General features: G+C 42.7%; 1 protein-coding gene across 1 annotated transcript in view; it reads left to right on the forward strand.

Annotated features, from left to right (window-relative positions):
- Positions 1 to 16128, forward strand: part of LOC118369023 (protein phosphatase 1 regulatory subunit 1B-like) — a 45320-nt gene extending 29192 nt beyond the window's left edge. Inside the window, exons 2-5 of the mRNA XM_035753530.2 lie at positions 6199 to 6282; positions 7896 to 7968; positions 8577 to 8708; positions 10691 to 16128. Coding sequence (XP_035609423.1) covers positions 6199 to 6282; positions 7896 to 7968; positions 8577 to 8708; positions 10691 to 10830 — 429 coding nt within the window. The 3' untranslated portion in view covers positions 10831 to 16128. The remainder of the gene's footprint in view (positions 1 to 6198; positions 6283 to 7895; positions 7969 to 8576; positions 8709 to 10690) is intronic.
- The last annotated feature ends 1525 nt before the right edge of the window (positions 16129 to 17653 follow it).

Genomic DNA, 17653 nt, shown 5'->3' on the forward strand with positions numbered 1-17653 from the left:
CCAGAGCTACCAGGGATGCCTCAGCCGGCACGTCGGGCTTTCACGCCCCAGGCCAGGTTCGTCGGGCTCTCCACGCCCCAGGCCAGGTTCGTCGGGCTCTCACGCCCCAGGCCAGGTTCGTCGGGCTCTCACACCCCAGGCCAGGTTCGTCGGGCTCTCACACCCCGGCCAGGTTCGTCTGGCTCTCACGCCCCGGCCAGGTTCGTCGGGCTCTCACGCCCCGGCCAGGATCGTGAGACACCTCTCACGCCCCGGCCAGGTTCGTGAGACGCCTCTCACACCCCGATCAAGTTTCTGAGCCTCGGTGGAAGCGACCGGTCCGCTCCTGGTCCCCGGGATCGTCCCTTTGGTACTGTCACGTGGGAGTACTGTCACGTGTGTTCCCTCTCTGGCCTCCAGGTCACCAGGCTGCTGATTATTGTGCACACCTGTCACACGCACCTGGACTCCATCACCTCCTTGATTATCTACCCTATTACTGTCACACTTGGTTCTTTCCTCAGGTGTTATTGACTGTTTCATGCCAGTGCGTTGTTTGTGTTTCTCAGCGTACATCGTTACAACTATATTACACACTGTAATATCCCCCTCGATCATGTAGTGCTTACTATAGAATTTTGTAGTATACTGGAGAATTCTATACTACACTGTAATATCCTTAAATCATGTCGTGCTTGCTATAGAATTTTGTAGTATATTGGATACTTATACACTACACACTTTATATCACTTGATCGTGTAGTGCTTACTATAATATTTTTGAGTATACTGTAGAATACTATACTACACTGTAATATCCCTTGATCATGTAGTGTTTACTTTAGAAAGTATACTGTGTAGAATACTATACTACACACTGTAATGCTTACTTTAGATTTTTTTTTGATCGATTGGACTGTCAATGCTGTTTTGATTGTAATGTACTGTCCTTGGGGAGCTCCTGCCACGGATTTCCAGACGTTCCCCTTCAATTGTGAAGTGCTTACTATAGAATGTTAAAGTATACTCCACACTGTAGTTTCCCTTGATTTATTTTATTTGACTATTTAAAAACACAGTACAACCACAAATGTGGATACAATGCATTTAGACATTTGTTGAGAATAATTGCCATTGTGGTCCTAGTTTAAACATGTTACACATTTACAGCTAACCCACATGAAGAAATACAAACGTATACTATGGTCAAAGTAAATGTATATACTACTAGTAATCATTGTAGTGTTTCTGCTGACTTTATTGTAGTGTTCACTGTAGTGTTTTTGCAGAAGTGTTTAACATACTATATACTCATTCATTGTTTTTGCGGGCATGTCTAGTATACGGTAGTATTCATTGTTGTCACGCCCTGACCTTAGAGAGACGTTTTATTGCTCTATTTGGTTAGGTCAGGGTGTGATTTGGCTGGGAATTCTATGTTTTCTATTTCTTTGTTTTTGGCCGAGTGTGGTTCCCAATCAGAGGCAGCTGTCTATCGTTGTCTCTGATTGGGAATCATACTTAGGCAGCCTTTTTCCCACCAAATGTTGTGGGTAATTATTTTCTGTGTGTGTTTGTATGCGCCACGTCGGTTTCTGTTTACCTGTTTTTTGTGAAGGTTTCACTTTATAAAAAAATATGGAATTACATGCACGCTGCGCCTTGGCTCATCTATGACAGGAAGTTTGAAGACAGTGAACGTGACAATTGTACTATTTTTCCAGACATGACTGTCGTAAACTACGTTTTTTGTGGACATGACTAGTGTATTGTAGTAACACCTGCTATATAGCTTTAACCATTTATATGCTTATTTAATTTGCATTTTGACATTGATTATTTCCATTAAATATATTCATTGCTGTTTTTGACTGTTATCTTCACCTTTCTGTGTCTCCTTTTAGATAAACCCTACTCCATACAAAGCCAATCAAGTTTCAATTCAAGACAAGTTTCATGTCAACTGTCAATCATTCCCTGCTATGTATCATCTGCATTACCTGAATCTATAAAGACTCCGCCTGCACTTTAACTGGATTCCCACAGTAGATGGGCATCACCACAACCTAAACCTCAATCAGTTACAATCTTGTAATTGAAAGATATTGTGTGACAGGCTAGGAAACAAACTTTTGGTCAGTGTTTCCCTGGGCACACTTATTAGGGGAGGACATGCAGGAAATGGATAAAAGCACCGTTTGTCATGTTCAAGTGAGGGCTTTGTACATGGAAGGCCGTGTGTGTGTGTGTGTGTGTGTGTGTGTGTGTGTGTGTGTGTGTGTGTGTGTGTGTGTGTGTGTGTGTGTGCGTGTGCGTGTGCGTGTGTGAAATGTTTATGAAATGTTTACTTACAAGCCCTTAACCAACAATGCAGTTTTAAGAAAATATTTAATAAATAAATAAACTAAAGTAGAAAAAGTAACACAATAAAACAACAACGAGCCTATATCAAATCTCATTTTATTAGTCGCATGCTGAATACAACAGGTGTAGACGTAGACCTTACAGTGAATTGCTTACTTACTAGCCCCTAACCAACAGTGCATTTAAAAAAAATACAGATAAGAATAAGAGATAAAAGTAACAAGTAATTAAAGAGCAGCAGTAAAATAACAGTAGCGAGACTATATACAGGGGGGAACCAATACAGAGTCAATGTGCAGGGGCACCGGTTAGTTGAGGTAGTATGTGCATGTAGGTAGTGTTATTAAAGTGACTATGCATAGATGACAACAGAGAGTAGCAATGGTTTAGAGAGGGGGGGGGGGCACTGCAAATTGTCGTAGCCAATTGGGTAGCCATTTGACTAGATGTTCAGGAGACATATGGCTTGGGGGAAGAAGCTGTTTAGAAGCCTCTTGGACCTAGACTTGGCGCTCCTGTACCGCTTGCCGTGCGGTAGCAGAGAGAACAGTCTATGACTAGGGTGGCTGGAGGCTTTGACAATTTTTAGGGCCTTCCTCTGACATTGGCTGGTATAGAAGTCCTGGATGGCAGGAAGCTTGGCCCCAGTGATGTACTGGGTCGTTCGCACTACCCTCTGTAGCGCCTTGAGGTCGGAGGCCGAGCAGTTGTCATAACAGTGTAGAGAGGGGGGGGGGGGCAATGCAAGTAGTCTGTGTAGCCATTTGATTAGGTGTTCACGAGTCTTATAGCTTGGGGGTCCTAGTGCCTTGTGGTTGGAGGCCGAGCAGTTGCCATACCTGGCACTAATACAACCAGTCAGATTGCTCTCGATGGTGCAGCTGTAAAACCTTTTGAGGATCTGAGGACCCATGCCAAATCGTTTCAGTCTCCTGAGGGGGAATAGGTTTGTCGTGCCCTCTTCACGACTGTATTGGTGTGCATAGGCCTTCTTCCTTTGTTGGTGATGACCAAGCAACTTGAAGCTCTCAACCTGCTCCACGTCGATGAGAATGGGGGCGTGCTCGGTCTTCCTTTTTCCTGTAGTCCACAATCATCTCCTTTGTCTTGATCACGTTGAGGGAGAGGATGTTATCCTGGCACCACACGGCCAGGTCTTGTTGTTGTCGGTGATCAGGCCTACCACTGTTGTGTCATCGGCAAACTTAATGAGGGTGTTGGAGTCGTGCCTAGCCGTGCAGTCATGAGTGAACAGGGAGTGCAGGAGGGGGCTGAGTACACACCCCTGAGGGGTCCCTGTGTTGAGGATTGGCGTGACGGATGTGTTGTTACCTACCCTTACCACCTGGGGGCAGCCCATCAGGAAGTCCAGGATCCAGTTGCAGAGGGAGGTGTTTAGTCCTAGGGTCCTTAGCTTATTTATGAGCTTTGAGGGCACTATGGTGTTGAACGCTGAGCTGTGGTCAATGAATAGCATTCTCACATAGGTGTTCCTTTTGTCCAGGTGGGAAAGGGCAGTGTGGAGTGCAATAGAGATTGCATCATCTGAGATCTGTTGGGGCTGTATGCAAATTGGAGTGGGTCTAGGGTTTCTGGGATGATGGTGTTGATGTGAGCCGTGACCAGCCTTTCAAAGCACTTCATGGCTACAGACGTGAGTGCTATGGGTCAGTAGTCATTTAGGCAGGTTACCTTAGTGTGCCTGGGCACAGGGACTATGGTGGTCTGCTTGAAACATGTTGGTATTACAGACTCGGACAGGGAGAGGTTGAAAATGTAATTGAAGACACTTGCCAGTTGGTCAGCGCATGCGTGCAGTACACGTCCTGGTAATCCATCTGGCCCTGTGGCCTGTTTGAAGGTCTTACTCACATCAGCTGCGGAAAGCGTGATCACACCATCTTCCAGAACAACTGATGCTCTCATGCATGTTTCAGTGTTATTTGCCTCGAAGCGAGCATAGAAAGAGTTTACCTCGTCTGGTAGGCTTGTGTCACTGGGCAGCTCTCGACTGTGCTTCCCTTTGTAGTGTGTAATGGTTTGCAAGCCCTGCCACATCCGACGAGCATCAGAGCCAGTGTAGTACGATATACAGGGGGTACCGCCGGTACAGAGTCAATGTATGGGAGTACAGGTTAGTTGAGGTAATATGTACATGCATATGTACATGACTATGCATAGATAATAAACAGCGAGTAGCGGCAGTGTAAAAAAATAAATTTGGTGGTTAACTGTTCTTTCTTTTCCACAGGCAAAAGGCAGGTCGAGGACTGTCAAAAGTTCATTAACCAGATCGGAGTCCGAAAGGTACAGGGCGGCAGGCAAGCTTGAGGTCAGGGCAGGCTGAATGGTCCGGCAGGCGGGCTCAGTGTCAGGGCAGGCAGAAAAGGTCGTAACCGGGAGGGCTAGAAAACAGAGACTTGGAAAAACAGAAGCACGGAAGAAACACGCTGGTAGGCTTGACGAGACACGACAAACTGGCAACAGACAAACAGAGAACACAGGTATAAATGCACTGGGGATAATAGGGAAGATGGACGACACCTGGAGGGGGGTGGAGACAAACACAAAGACAGGTGAAACAGATCAGGGTATGACAGTTTCCCTTTAATGGGCCTAGAACCTGTGTAACGTTTAGATGTTAGAATTGTAATAAAAATAAAAATAAATTGCTAATGTGTTGTCTGGTCCGTTGCATTGCTCAGAACTGTTGACCCAACTCAATAGGCGGTCTATCACGAACGGTCTTCTATTCTGGTTGAGGTGTTCCCTCACTTAACAGTAGGCTTAGTCTGGTAGTTGTGCCATTTTAGCTAACCCTAGTCGGCAGGTGTTACTATAATATACTACCCATGTCCGCAAAAACACTTTAGTAAATACTGCAGTCATGTCTGCAAAAACACTCCAGTATTCTAGTCATGTCTGCGTAAATATGACAGTCATGTCTGCAAAAACATTATAGTAAATAATATAGTATACTACAGTCATGTCTGCAAAAACACTACAGTAAAAACTACATTAATTTCTTCAAACACTACCATAAACTACAGTCATGTCTGCAAAAACACTACAGTAAATACTACAGTATACTAGTCATGTCTGCAAAAACACTATGGTAAATATAGTATACTACAGCCATGTCTGCAAAATCACTACAATGAATACTATAGTATATAAATGCAATAACAAAAGAGTATTTAGACCATAGTATAAGTATTTTTTATGTGTACTCTCCTTCCTCCACCAGCTCTTCCCCTGGGCCAGGTCAGGAGGAGAGTCAGTGGATACAGCATGTATGAGGGAGGGAGATGGAGCAGGCAAGTGAGACAGCAATGGATGTAGACTGGACTTGAAATGAGTGGATGAGAGTTGACTGACTATCTGTCTGCCTGTCTGACTAAAGAACAGGGGGAGAGGCTGTAAGATTGTCCAAGACTATTTGTGAAGAGAACTGGAAGTGCATCAGAGGAGGGAAGGAACAGCCAGGATTAGGCTGTGGTGGAAAAAGCACAAGATTACAGAGGCTGAGGATAAGGAAATAAAGCAAAATAGTGGAGGGAGCTGTAATCCGGCTATCTCGATCCCAGCAAGACTCATAAACCAGGACGTGCATTTTCAACATGATGTAATCCTGATTTCGGACAATCCCGGGCCCAAATTTCTGAATAGTGTTACATCACGGGCTGGCATGCCTTGTCTCGTTCACTACTACAGAACTACAGTAGTTGGTCACTCAAATTTTCACTTGGACATGCATTGCCAATTAAATGAAAATTGGAATGAGGTGGAAGTTAGGATTCACCCATAAGCAGTTTGAGAGATTGAATCCAAACAAATGCTTTCACTTTTGTTCAGATTCGGAGGCGGAGACCAACACCCGCTACGCTATTCCGTTTGACAGACCAACCGTCTCCCGAGGAGGAAAACGACAATCACCAGGTAAAACAGCACCACCTTAAATGCCTGCAAGTACTATCACACCACTAAACCTACATGCAGTCCTTGAAGTACTAACCACAGCATTCAATTACATTCCGTCAGCAGTGGTCCCCCAATTCTTGTCCTGGAGAGCAATGGGTTGTGCAGGATTTTTGATCAAGCCCAGCTCTATCGCACCTGTTAAAACTGGTACAGATGTAGGATCTTAATTTGCTACAACAGGAAAATAATCCTGAATCTAAAACAGGAGGGGGGTTCAACTAAAACTAACATATGGAATTGTTTTAAGATCCTTTAGCTATTTTATTATGAATTTTAGGACCCATTTAGCCCATAGGGAGATGATGTTAGTGGCGCTATCGATTGCGTGACTGGAGTGTCCATTTTATTCGCTCGCCTGATTTATTCCCTCGCTCCCTTCCCCCTCTTTCCCTTCCCTCTTTTTCTAGATCCCTTAGTCATTTGATATGATGACTGATCCAAAATGTCAGTGAGAAGAAAAGGAAAGAGCTTGATGCTTGTTAGGAAGGGGGGATTTGAAGGGCTCAAAAGTATCATGGTAGGTAAAGCTACAAGCTACTGTAACTAAAAAAAATAATACTTGTGTAGAATCGGGGTATTCACACACAGGGACATTTGGCCTCTGCTGTCTGTAGGTACTCACACACAGGGACATTTGGCTAGCTGATTCACACATGGAATAACAGATACTGGAAAAATACATCAAAAGAAGTTATGTTTTAAAGTGTCTGTCCTATATCTGAGAGGTATAAGAAGGATTGGGAAGTATTTTTTGCTTTTTGACCCATATTTAAATAAAACATTTGGGCACTAAACTACTTCCATATACACTTCCATAAATGTTTGACACTAGTACCGGGCTACCTTCAGACAAGCAAAATGGACACCATCGTGTTCGTGAGAGTCTTACCTTTCCATATTGGTCATATTAGTTTTGTAGGCCAAACCATTTGTTTTCGTGAGAATATTCCTCAAGGTCTGACAAACACCACTGTAGTTCGGCCATCTTCCACCGCATTGGCGGATGTGGTGGATTGAGGCGCAGCCCATGCAAAAAGACATCTGCATCTTAAAACGGATTTTGATGGGGATTGTTGTATTATGCTAATTCGATTTCTGTGAGCACATCGACTCTATGGACATTTTTGTAGTGGTTGATACATTTATCGTATCAAAATCAAGTCTGAAATGTCAAAGTGGAAATTACAAACGTCAGAAGCCTTTTTAAACTTCAAATACACTGCAACAGGGCGATCAAATGAAGATCCTACATCTGTACATGTCTTATCAAGACTGATTACTTGAATCAGGTGTTGGACTGTAACTAATGTCTGCACACTTTGTGGCTCTCAAGAACCAGGTGTGAAGACCCTTGCATGATGTGACAATCTGTTGTGGTTGTCTCAGTTTTCATTTGAGAGCAAGGCACCGTTTTCTTAGGCCAATGTGTTGGATGTGCAGTGAGTTAGTCTGATGCAGCCTAAATGGCACCCTGGTCCCTATATTGCAGACTACTTTTGGCCAGTAGTGCCTTACATAGGGAATAGTGGGCCTTTGTAGATTTGACATTGTTTTTCTCTTTATCTGCATAGTGGGTCATTGGGGAAAATGGCGTCCTCACCAAGAACATCAATGCGCATGTGTACCAGCCTCCATCACTCAAAGGTAGGTTGACTATCCATCATCTTATTATGTAAACAGTGACCCATAAAGCATTTGGGAGAGTTGAGGAAACCACTTCCTGTCTGTAGCCATGTTTTCTGGCCTGGGATTAGTCTATATCTGTCTTGACTGAAAGGGTTTTAAGTGGAAATGGCTTAATCATGAGGTGTGTGTGTGTTGGGTTAGTTTGTGTGTGTGTGTGTAAGTGAACGTGTGTGTGAACGTGTGGGTGTTGTGAGATTAGGGGCAGAGACAGCTGTGAGTCTCCACTGCTCTGGATCATCCAGGATTATAGGATGGGGCACACAGCTGCAGTGCAGATAGGCAACATCGCACACACTCTCACATGACCCGTTCCTTATGATATAGTATATTTACTATTAGCAATACCTGAAGCCGTGCATTAAGTCTCGTGTCCCGATCTGTTTGTCCGTCCATTTCTTTCTGTGGCTGCATACTAAAGTACAATTTGGCATTTTTGGCATAGCTGATCTTAAAACTGTTTTGGTTCTAAAAACTAAAAAATTACCCTCTTTTCTGTGTCTGTCTGTCTGTCTGTCTGTCTGTCTGTCTGTCTGCCTGTCTGCCTGTTTGTCTGTGTGGTTTCACAGCTGTACAGAGGATGGCTCAAGCCCGCATGAAGTCTCTGGGAACCTGTGGCCCTGAAGAGACAGATGACTTCTCTGGGGAGGAAAGCGTGGACTGTGAGGAGAGCCTGGATATATCCCCTGTCTCCACCACTGGTGAGAGAAGCACAACATGGGTGTTGTGTCCCAAGTCCCACGCAGTGTGCACTTGTGCACCCCTCCCCACACTCGCCAATTTCAAAGCATTGGATTGGTGTTTTATTTTTTTATTTCACCTTTATTTAGCCAGGTAAGCTAGTTGAGAACAAGTTCTCATTTGCAACTGCGACCTGGCCAAGATAAAGCATAGCAGTGTGAACAGACAACACAGAGTTACACATGGAATAAACAATTAACAAGTCAATAACACAGTAAAAAAAAAGAAAAAAAGGGGAGTCTATATACAATGTGTGCAAAAGGCATGAAGAGGTAGGCGAATAATTACAATTTTGCAGATTAACTTCTTGCGTCGAGCCATCCCGGATCCGGGATCGTGAATACAGCCTCAAGCTCATTACCATAACGCAACGTTAACTATTCATGAAAATCGCAAATGAAATGAAATGAATCTATTTGCTCTCAAGCTTAGCCTTTTGTTAACAACACTGTCATCTCAGATTTTCAAAATATGCTTCTCAACCATAGCAAACTAGCATTTAGCGTTTAGCGTTTAGCGTTAGCATTAGCATTTAGCATTTTGCGTTAGCCTTAGCAGGCAACATTTCACAAAAACCAGCAAAAACATTCAATAAATCATTTACCTTTGAAGAACTTCGGATGTTTTCAATGAGGAGACTCTCAGTTAGATAGAAAATGTTCCGTTTTCCTGAAAGATTAGTTGTGCAGGAGAAATCGGTCCGTTTTCTGCGTCATGTTTGGCTACCAAAAAAAAATGAAAATTCATTCATCCAAACGCCAAACTTTCTTCCACATTAACTCCATAATATCGTCTGAAACATGGTAAACGTTGTTTAGAATCAATCCTCAAGGTGTTTTTCACATATCTCTTCATGATATATCATTCCTGGAAGTCTCCTCTCTGTCTCAATCACATGGATGAATGCGAGCAGCTTGGAGATTACGCAACAATTTCAACAAAGGACACTGGGCAGACCCCTGGTAAATGTAGTCTCTTATGGCCAATCTTCCAATGATATGCCTACAAATACGTCACAATGCTGCAGACAACTTGGAGAAACGATAGAAAGGGCAGGCTAATTCGTGGCGCTTTCACAGCCATATAAGGAGACAGAGCCTCAAAAATCCTGCTCATTTCCTGTTTGAGGTTGCATCTTGGTTTCGCCTGTAAGATCAATTCTGGGGCACCCACAGATAATATCTTTGCAGTTTTGAAAACGTCAGAGTGTTTTCTTTCCAAATCTGCCAATTATATGCATAGTCGAGCATCTTTTTGTGACAAAATATTGCGCTTAAAACGGCCACGTTTTTTTATCCAATAATGAAATAGCGCCCCCCTAGCTTCAACTGGTTAACACTGGAGTGTTAAATGATCAGATGGTCATGTACAGGTAGAGATATTGGTGTGCAAAAGAGCAGAAAAGTAAATAAATAAAAACAGTATGGGGATGAGGTAGGTAAAAATGGGTGGGCTATTTACCGATAGACTATGTACAGCTGCAGCGATCGGTTAGCTGCTCAGATAGCAGATGTTTGAGGTTGGTGAGGGAGATAAAAGTCTCCAACTTCAGCGATTTTTGCAATTCGTTCCAGTCACAGGCAGCTGAGATAGAGGGAGTTTCCACAACTTCCACACCAGTGCTTTAAATTTAAATGCAGCAAGTGAACAAGTGTACACTTGAGGATGAAGGGTAGAGAATTGGAACGCAGAGGAGTATCAGCAGAAATACTCTATCGCTCACTTGCATGCGTGCACTCACACACAAATACATGCTCTAGCTCACTCACTCACTCACTCACTCACTCACTCACTCACTCACTCACTCACTCACTCACTCACTCTCTCATTTACTCACTCTTGAAGGTGCAATCTGTTAGTTACTACAAAAACATTTGGCTAAGAAGCAAAACAAACAACATTTGACAGTACACCTTTAACAATAGCCTATTCCTCTTCCCAGGGTCAAGGGTCAATTCAGAGGGAAGAATTGCCCAGTTTCTTCACCTGAGAGTTCCACATGGAGAGGAGGAAGAGGAGCTGGATGATGAGGAGAAGAGGGGAAAAGGTGGACCAAGGAGGACAAAGAAGAAGGGAGAATAACAGAGCGCTGTGTGTTACAGAGAGGAGATTCAGATTCTGTGGCAAAAGATGATTGACGATCCAGAGTGATGTTTTCTAATTATTATATAAAGAGTGTGGAGAAAATATCTAAATACGTGTGTGTGCGTGCGTGTGTGCGTTTGTGCAGTTGTGTGTGTGCTTGCTTGCATTCGTGTGTGTGTGTGTGTGTCAGTGGAGGCTCCTCAGAGGAGGAAGGGGAGGACCGTCCTCCTCAGTGAATTTCATAAAAATGTAAATTGTAAAACATTCAAAAAGTTAGTATTTCTAGATAAAACCATACTAAATACAATCATGTCACCGAACAATTGATTAAAACATACTATTTTGCCAAGAAGGTCTCCTGTAGCCTCAACAGCACTCTGTAGGGTAGCACCATGGTGTAGCCAGAGGACAGCTAGCTTCAGTCCTCCTCTAGGTACATTGACTTCAATACAAAACCCAGGAGGCACGAGGTTCAACCCACCCATAGACTTACACAGTAATTATGACAACTTCCGGAGGACATCCTCCAGCCTATCAGATTTCTTGCAGCATGAACTGACATGTTGTCCACCCAATAAAATAATCAGATAATTAATCTAGTACTGAAATCATAAGCTACAGCTAGCTAGCACTGCAGTGTATAAAATGTGGTGAGTAGTTGACTCAAAGAGAGAGAAAAGACAATAGTTGAACAGGTATGAAAAAATGTATTTCTTCCAAAATGAAGGAGAAGCAAAAGAGAAATAGAGAGAGATTTTGTCTTTTTTTTTGTTCACTTTCAATTTCACTTAGTTAACAAATGCAGCTAGCTAATTTAGCCTACTGAAACACACTGTTCAAACAGAGGGATGCTATGTTAGCTAGCTGGCTATGACTATCCAATACAAGACTGGAACTCTTCTAAGTCAAGGTAAGCTTTTGGTATTACTAATTTTTTTGCCACCAGGGCCCTGTACACTAACATTACTGTGTGATTGTAGCGGGTTTACTAATGGGTTGGTTCTATTAACTATGCTGACTATGACGCTACTTTAGCTAATATGGTGACAACGATGTAGGCTGTGTGTAGCGGTACAGCTTGGAAAGGTTTTTTACTGTTGTGCATTGAAGTCCATAGGCGAAGGGACAAGATTAGAGGAGGAGAGCGCGGACTATAACGTGCTATGAAAGTGAACTGTGTTTACGCGTGTAATTCGTTCTGCCGATTCTGGTGAAATATGCTTATTAAACGGAAGCAAACAGAAAAAAACGGGGATAGACATACTTGAATTTGTCCAATAGAAACTCTCGTTTGCAACTGTTGGACTAATGATTACACCCTATATCAGCTGGTATGCTGATATAGGTGGTATTGTGCAAGGTGGTATTGATGTCACTGTCTGTTGCCTCAAATTTGTCTCTCAACCTGTGTGCAGCTACGTTATAAACATTCATTCATAGGCTAGGTTGTAGCAACGTCATAGGGAAAAGTATTCTAGTATCACGTAGTGGCCTAAACCTATCGCTGTTACATTGAACTAGGTGAATGGAATATGAACGAGAGTCATCCAATATGCTGTGATATAAATAAATCGTCCTCCCTCATCTTAAACGGTACTGACCGCCACTGGTGTGTGTGTGTATGTATGCCTATCTTTGTGTGTCTGTTTGTATGCATGTGAGAAAGAGAGAGACACAGTGAGAGAGAAATACAATGAGAGAGAGAGAGAAAAAGAGAGAGTTCTAAAAGTGTTAAAGCTGAATGGTAGTGTTCCAGACAGCACTTCCTTATGAATTCCAGATTGCAGACGTCACTGTCTGAGGAACAGTCTTGGTGGCTGTGCAGCCACGGAGGGGAGATGATGCTTATCATTGAGCGCGTTCCAGATTGTAGTTTTTTTTGCAGGCGCGCTGTGCATCTCATGCTTAGGTCCATGCTTTTTGTTGTGGAAATGAAGGCACTGTGATTTGACCGGTATTCCCAGCATAATCCTCTAGTTGTTGCAGGTAGAAAATCCTAGGAAATGTTCTGTAATTGACACAAGCTGTTTCCAATCAATCAACCAATCAATGTCTGGTTGTGCATGTGTGTTTGGCAGGGGATGGCCTGAGCCAGGGAAGGCGTGGCTCTGCGAATCTCAATCACACAAAACCTATTATTTGTCAGTTAATACTATTTGTAGATCAGTAATTCTACACCTCACTCTGCTTAAGCTGATCCTCTCAAATGGACTCGGAAGTTGTAGCTAGAAATTGGTCAGGTAAGGGAAGTAGTCAATTTAACCAACCATGGAAGTATATTGGGGCCAATTTTAGGGGCGGCCCAGTCCCGGGACTCGAACCTGGGTCCAGCAATTGTTAATAAGCCAACAATTTAACAGTTAAGGTGTTGGCTTGACAGTCGCTGAACACAGGTTTGATTCCGGGGCAGGGTTACACCCAGAATTCACAATTAATTTCAATTTCACTCATTCATTTACTCCACCAATAAGCACGGGATTGAGCTGCTTGCTATGGAACAGGTAAACTAGTTGTTTCCATGTTTGATTGTTAAGTGCAGGCACGAGAAGTGACTGATATTTCATGGGTGGGGAGAGGGAGCGAGAGAAAAGGGTGGACATGGAGGGGGTTTTGCTTGAAGCACTGAACATCATGACACGATGTGAAAAGGATTGTGTTTAGTCTATTACAGGCATCATCACTTCACTGACTTACGAATTCTACACTAGACATTAGGACATTGGAATAAAAAATAATAACCGGTTCTCAAGAGATGAAAGTATCGGTTCTGTTGCAGAACACTGGAGATCACTCTTGTTTGCTAAAGTGGTAAGGTTAATCATTTGGCTGACAATTAAAGGTTTTTATTTACATTTACTAACACCAATGACACTTGGTATTTAGACACACCAAATGATCAATGAAATCCTCAAATGTATGACATACTAAAAGGGTGTGATTAACTAATAATTGTATTTAATATAGACCCCTCCCCCAATAACAGTTTGCCACCGGAGGGAATGCTCAAGGTTCTTGTTTATCTTTGTAATGAGTGATATTCAAGGCAGTAACACCAAATGAAATAAAACTTAGGGACACATATTATATTGGTTTTAATATCATTCTTATAAAAGTATTCTAATAGCATTCTTTGTTTTTATTGATCTATACATTATTTAAATAATGTTGTTTACTTTCTAGCATTTAAAATGATTGATAGATATCTCTAAAACATGTCACTACTACTCTACTCAACGCTACTGGGACAAGCCAATTTGCTTGCCCTAATGACTTTAAACAATGCATACAGGGCATTCGGGAAAGCATTCAGACCCCTTGACTTTTTCCACATTTTGTTACATTACACATTAATGATGGAGGCCAGGCTCCCGGGTGGTGCAGTGGTTAAGGGCGCTGTACTGCAGCGCCAGCTGTGCCAGCAGAGACCCTGGGTTCGCGCCCAGGCTCTGTTGTAACTGACCAGGAGGTCCGTGGGACAACGCACAATTGGCTTAGCGTCAGTAGGGATATCCTTGTCTCATCAGGAAGCAGTGGTGGGCTGGGCGCAGTGCACAAGGTTGCCAAGTGCACAGTGTTTCCTCTGACACATTGGTGCGGCTGGCTTCCTGGTTGGATGTGCGCTGTGTTAAGAAGCAGTGTGGCTTGGTTGGGTTGTGTATCGGAGGACGCATGACTTTCAACCTTCGTCTCTCCTGAGCACGTACGGGATTGTAGTGATGAGACAACATAGTATCTACTAAAAAAACAATTGGATACCATTAAATTGGGGAGAAAAAGGGCAAAAAAATAAAAAATGATGAAGGCCAATGTGTTCTTAGTGACCTTCAATACTGCAGACATATTTTGGTACCCTTCCCCAGATCTGTTTTGCTCTGACATGCACTATTAAATGTGGGACCTTATATTGACAAGTGTGTGCCTTTCCAAATCATGTACAATCAAATGAATTTACCACAGGTGGACTCAATCACGTTGTAGGAACATCTCAAGGATGATCAATGGAAACAGGATGCACTTGAGCTCAATTTCGAGTCTCATAGCAGAGTCCAAATACTTATTTAAATAACGTTTTTCTGTTTTTTATTATTATACATTTGCAAAAATGTCAAAAACCTGTTTTTCGCTGTGTCATTATGGGGTATTGTGTGTAGTTTGAAGAGGAAATGTTTTTATTTAATCCATTTTAGAATAAGGCTGTAATATAACACTGTGGCAAAAGTCAAGGGGTCTGAATACTTTCCGAATGCAGTATATGTTTATCATTGATAAACAGCTCGTGATAAACAAAAAACATGTATGATGTGTAACGTTTTGACATTTTTAAAGTATTTTTCATGGTTTCAAACGCGGGGGGACACGACGCAATTCAAGAAAGCCGCAATTCAAGAAAGACCCTTCTCCGGGCTTTGTGAGGTCTGATTTTCTGCACAGTGCAGATGCAATAAACATGGCCTAGATCGCGACCATTACATTGAGGGCTAGTTTCATCTGCATTGATATGTAGAAGTTGTGTTTTTTTTTTTTTTACTTTGTTGAAAGGGGTACTGAACTCACAGTGCATGCTCTGTGCACAGTTAGCATGTAGCCTAGCGTGTTGTGCATGGTACTGAAGAAAAGTGAAAGTCATGTTTTGTTTAACCATGTCTGCATATTTAAAGTATATGGATACTCCAATGTCTGTTAACAATACAATTTCTATGTTACTATAATGTGTGTGGGTGTGGGTGCTTTACATTCCCAGCACAGTCTGTATTATATTACTGTTGGCCACTAGATGTCAGTCCACGTTGGTAGCAGGAGAAATAATTGACACTATACTCCCCCTCTTCTCAAGTCAGTGCATCTGATTTTCGGTGTAGGGTGAAGTTGCCCCTATGCACTGATCTTGGGTCAGTTTTGCATTTACTTCACTAATGGTTAAGGTTAGCATTAGTGGAGGGGAAGCTGATCCTAGATATTCCTGGGGGAAACTTCAGCCTGGCACATTATTCTCTCTAATCAGGGACTGATTCAGACCTGGGACACCAGGGCTGCGTTCACACAGGCTGCACAATTCTGTCATGTTTTTTTTTTCACAAATCTGCCTTTTGACCAATCAGATCGGCTCTGAAAAAGATCTGATATGATTTGTCAAAATACCAGTTAGTGGGGAAAAAATATAATAATTGGGCGGCCTGCCTCTCATACAGTATGACTAATAAAACCTTACCTTGAACTTGCACGTGTATAAAGCAGCCTATGTGATTGGAATCTGGCCAATCAGTGATATTAAAGGAATAATTCGGCCAAATTACACATTTACAGATTTGTTTCCTTACCTATAGTCAGGGAGAGACTGCAATTGTTTTTGCAGAACAAGTAACTGCCTGGAGCTGATAATATTTAGGAAAACTAATATTCAAAAACCACTAAGTTAATGTCCCACCAGTGAGCATGTGTTACGTTTCATACCCAAATCATCTCAAAGTAACTTCAAAGTCATTGAGCTGCACAATACATTTCGGGAATGAATTTGACGTCTGCTTTCAGGTCATTGAGTCTAATTAACGTCCATTATTTCTTTATCTGTCCTCTCTTTTTCATCTGTCCATTTCTGCTCTATTATCATTGTCTGCCTGTTTCTTATCTTCCTCCTTTTTCTACCTCCCTACCGCTCGCTGTCTATCTCTCCATCTCCTTCTGTCCTAAGGGGAACCCAACTCATACCCGGCTCTGTGTGTGTGTGTGTGTGTGTGTGTGCACAGAGCCTCCTCTTCCTATAGGCAGACTAAGCGCTGTGTGTAGGGCCCCTCACCTAGACCATTAAAAATATATATATATAGGATTTTTAAGCAATAAGGCCTGAGGAGGTGTGGTACATGGTCAATATACCATGGCTAAAGGCTGTTCTTATGAACAACGCAACCCGGAGTGCCTGGAAACAGCCCTGAGCTGTGGTATAGTGGCCATAAACCACAAACCCCCAAAGTGCCTTATTGCTTCATACACTGGTTACCAATGTAATTAGAGCAGTAAAAATACATGTTTTGTCATACCTGTGGTATACGGTCTGTTATAAACTGGGTGGTTGGTTGGCTGATTGGCTGACAGCTGTGGTATATTAGACCGTATACCACAGGGCACTAATGCAGAGTTGTAATGTACTGTGGCTGGAGGGTATTTTGGAAGGATTTGGTCTCCCCTATTGTCATCTCGTGTGTGTGTGTGTGTGTGTGTGTGTGTGTGTGTGTGTGTGTGTGTGTGTGTGTGTGTGTGTGTGTGTGTGTGTGTGTGTGTGTGTGTGTGTGTGTGTGTGTGTGTGTGCGTGTGTGCGGATGACAGCGAGTTCTCCATCTTTGCTGGTTTCCCCTTTCCCCGACATCTCTCTTATTATCTCTGGTTTGTGAGTTCCAACTTTTTAAATTGGTGTACAGTGTCAATCCCAGGGTGTGCATTGTGCCCCTCTAAAATAGCAGCAGATGGGTATATAATCCTCTCAGTACTCATAGCTAGCACACACACACACAGCTGACAAAGTTCTCCATCCACACATCTACAGTGTGGATGGAGAACATCTACAGGGAGATACACTGACGATTTTGCAGGTTTTCCTACTTACAAAGCATGTAGAGGTCTGTCATTTTTTTTAATCATAGGTACACTTCAACTGTGAGAGACGGAATCTAAAACAAAAATCCAGAAAATCACATTGTATTATTTTTAAGTCATTAATTAGCATTTTATTGGTATATAGCCAGCCGGCCAGCAAGAACTAGGGAAAGACCGACAGACAGAGACAAAGAGACAGACAGACGTAAGGAAGGACAGATGAACAGACTGA

The sequence above is a fragment of the Oncorhynchus keta genome, chromosome 3, assembly GCF_023373465.1.
Source record: "Oncorhynchus keta strain PuntledgeMale-10-30-2019 chromosome 3, Oket_V2, whole genome shotgun sequence".
Taxonomy (NCBI): domain Eukaryota; kingdom Metazoa; phylum Chordata; class Actinopteri; order Salmoniformes; family Salmonidae; genus Oncorhynchus; species Oncorhynchus keta.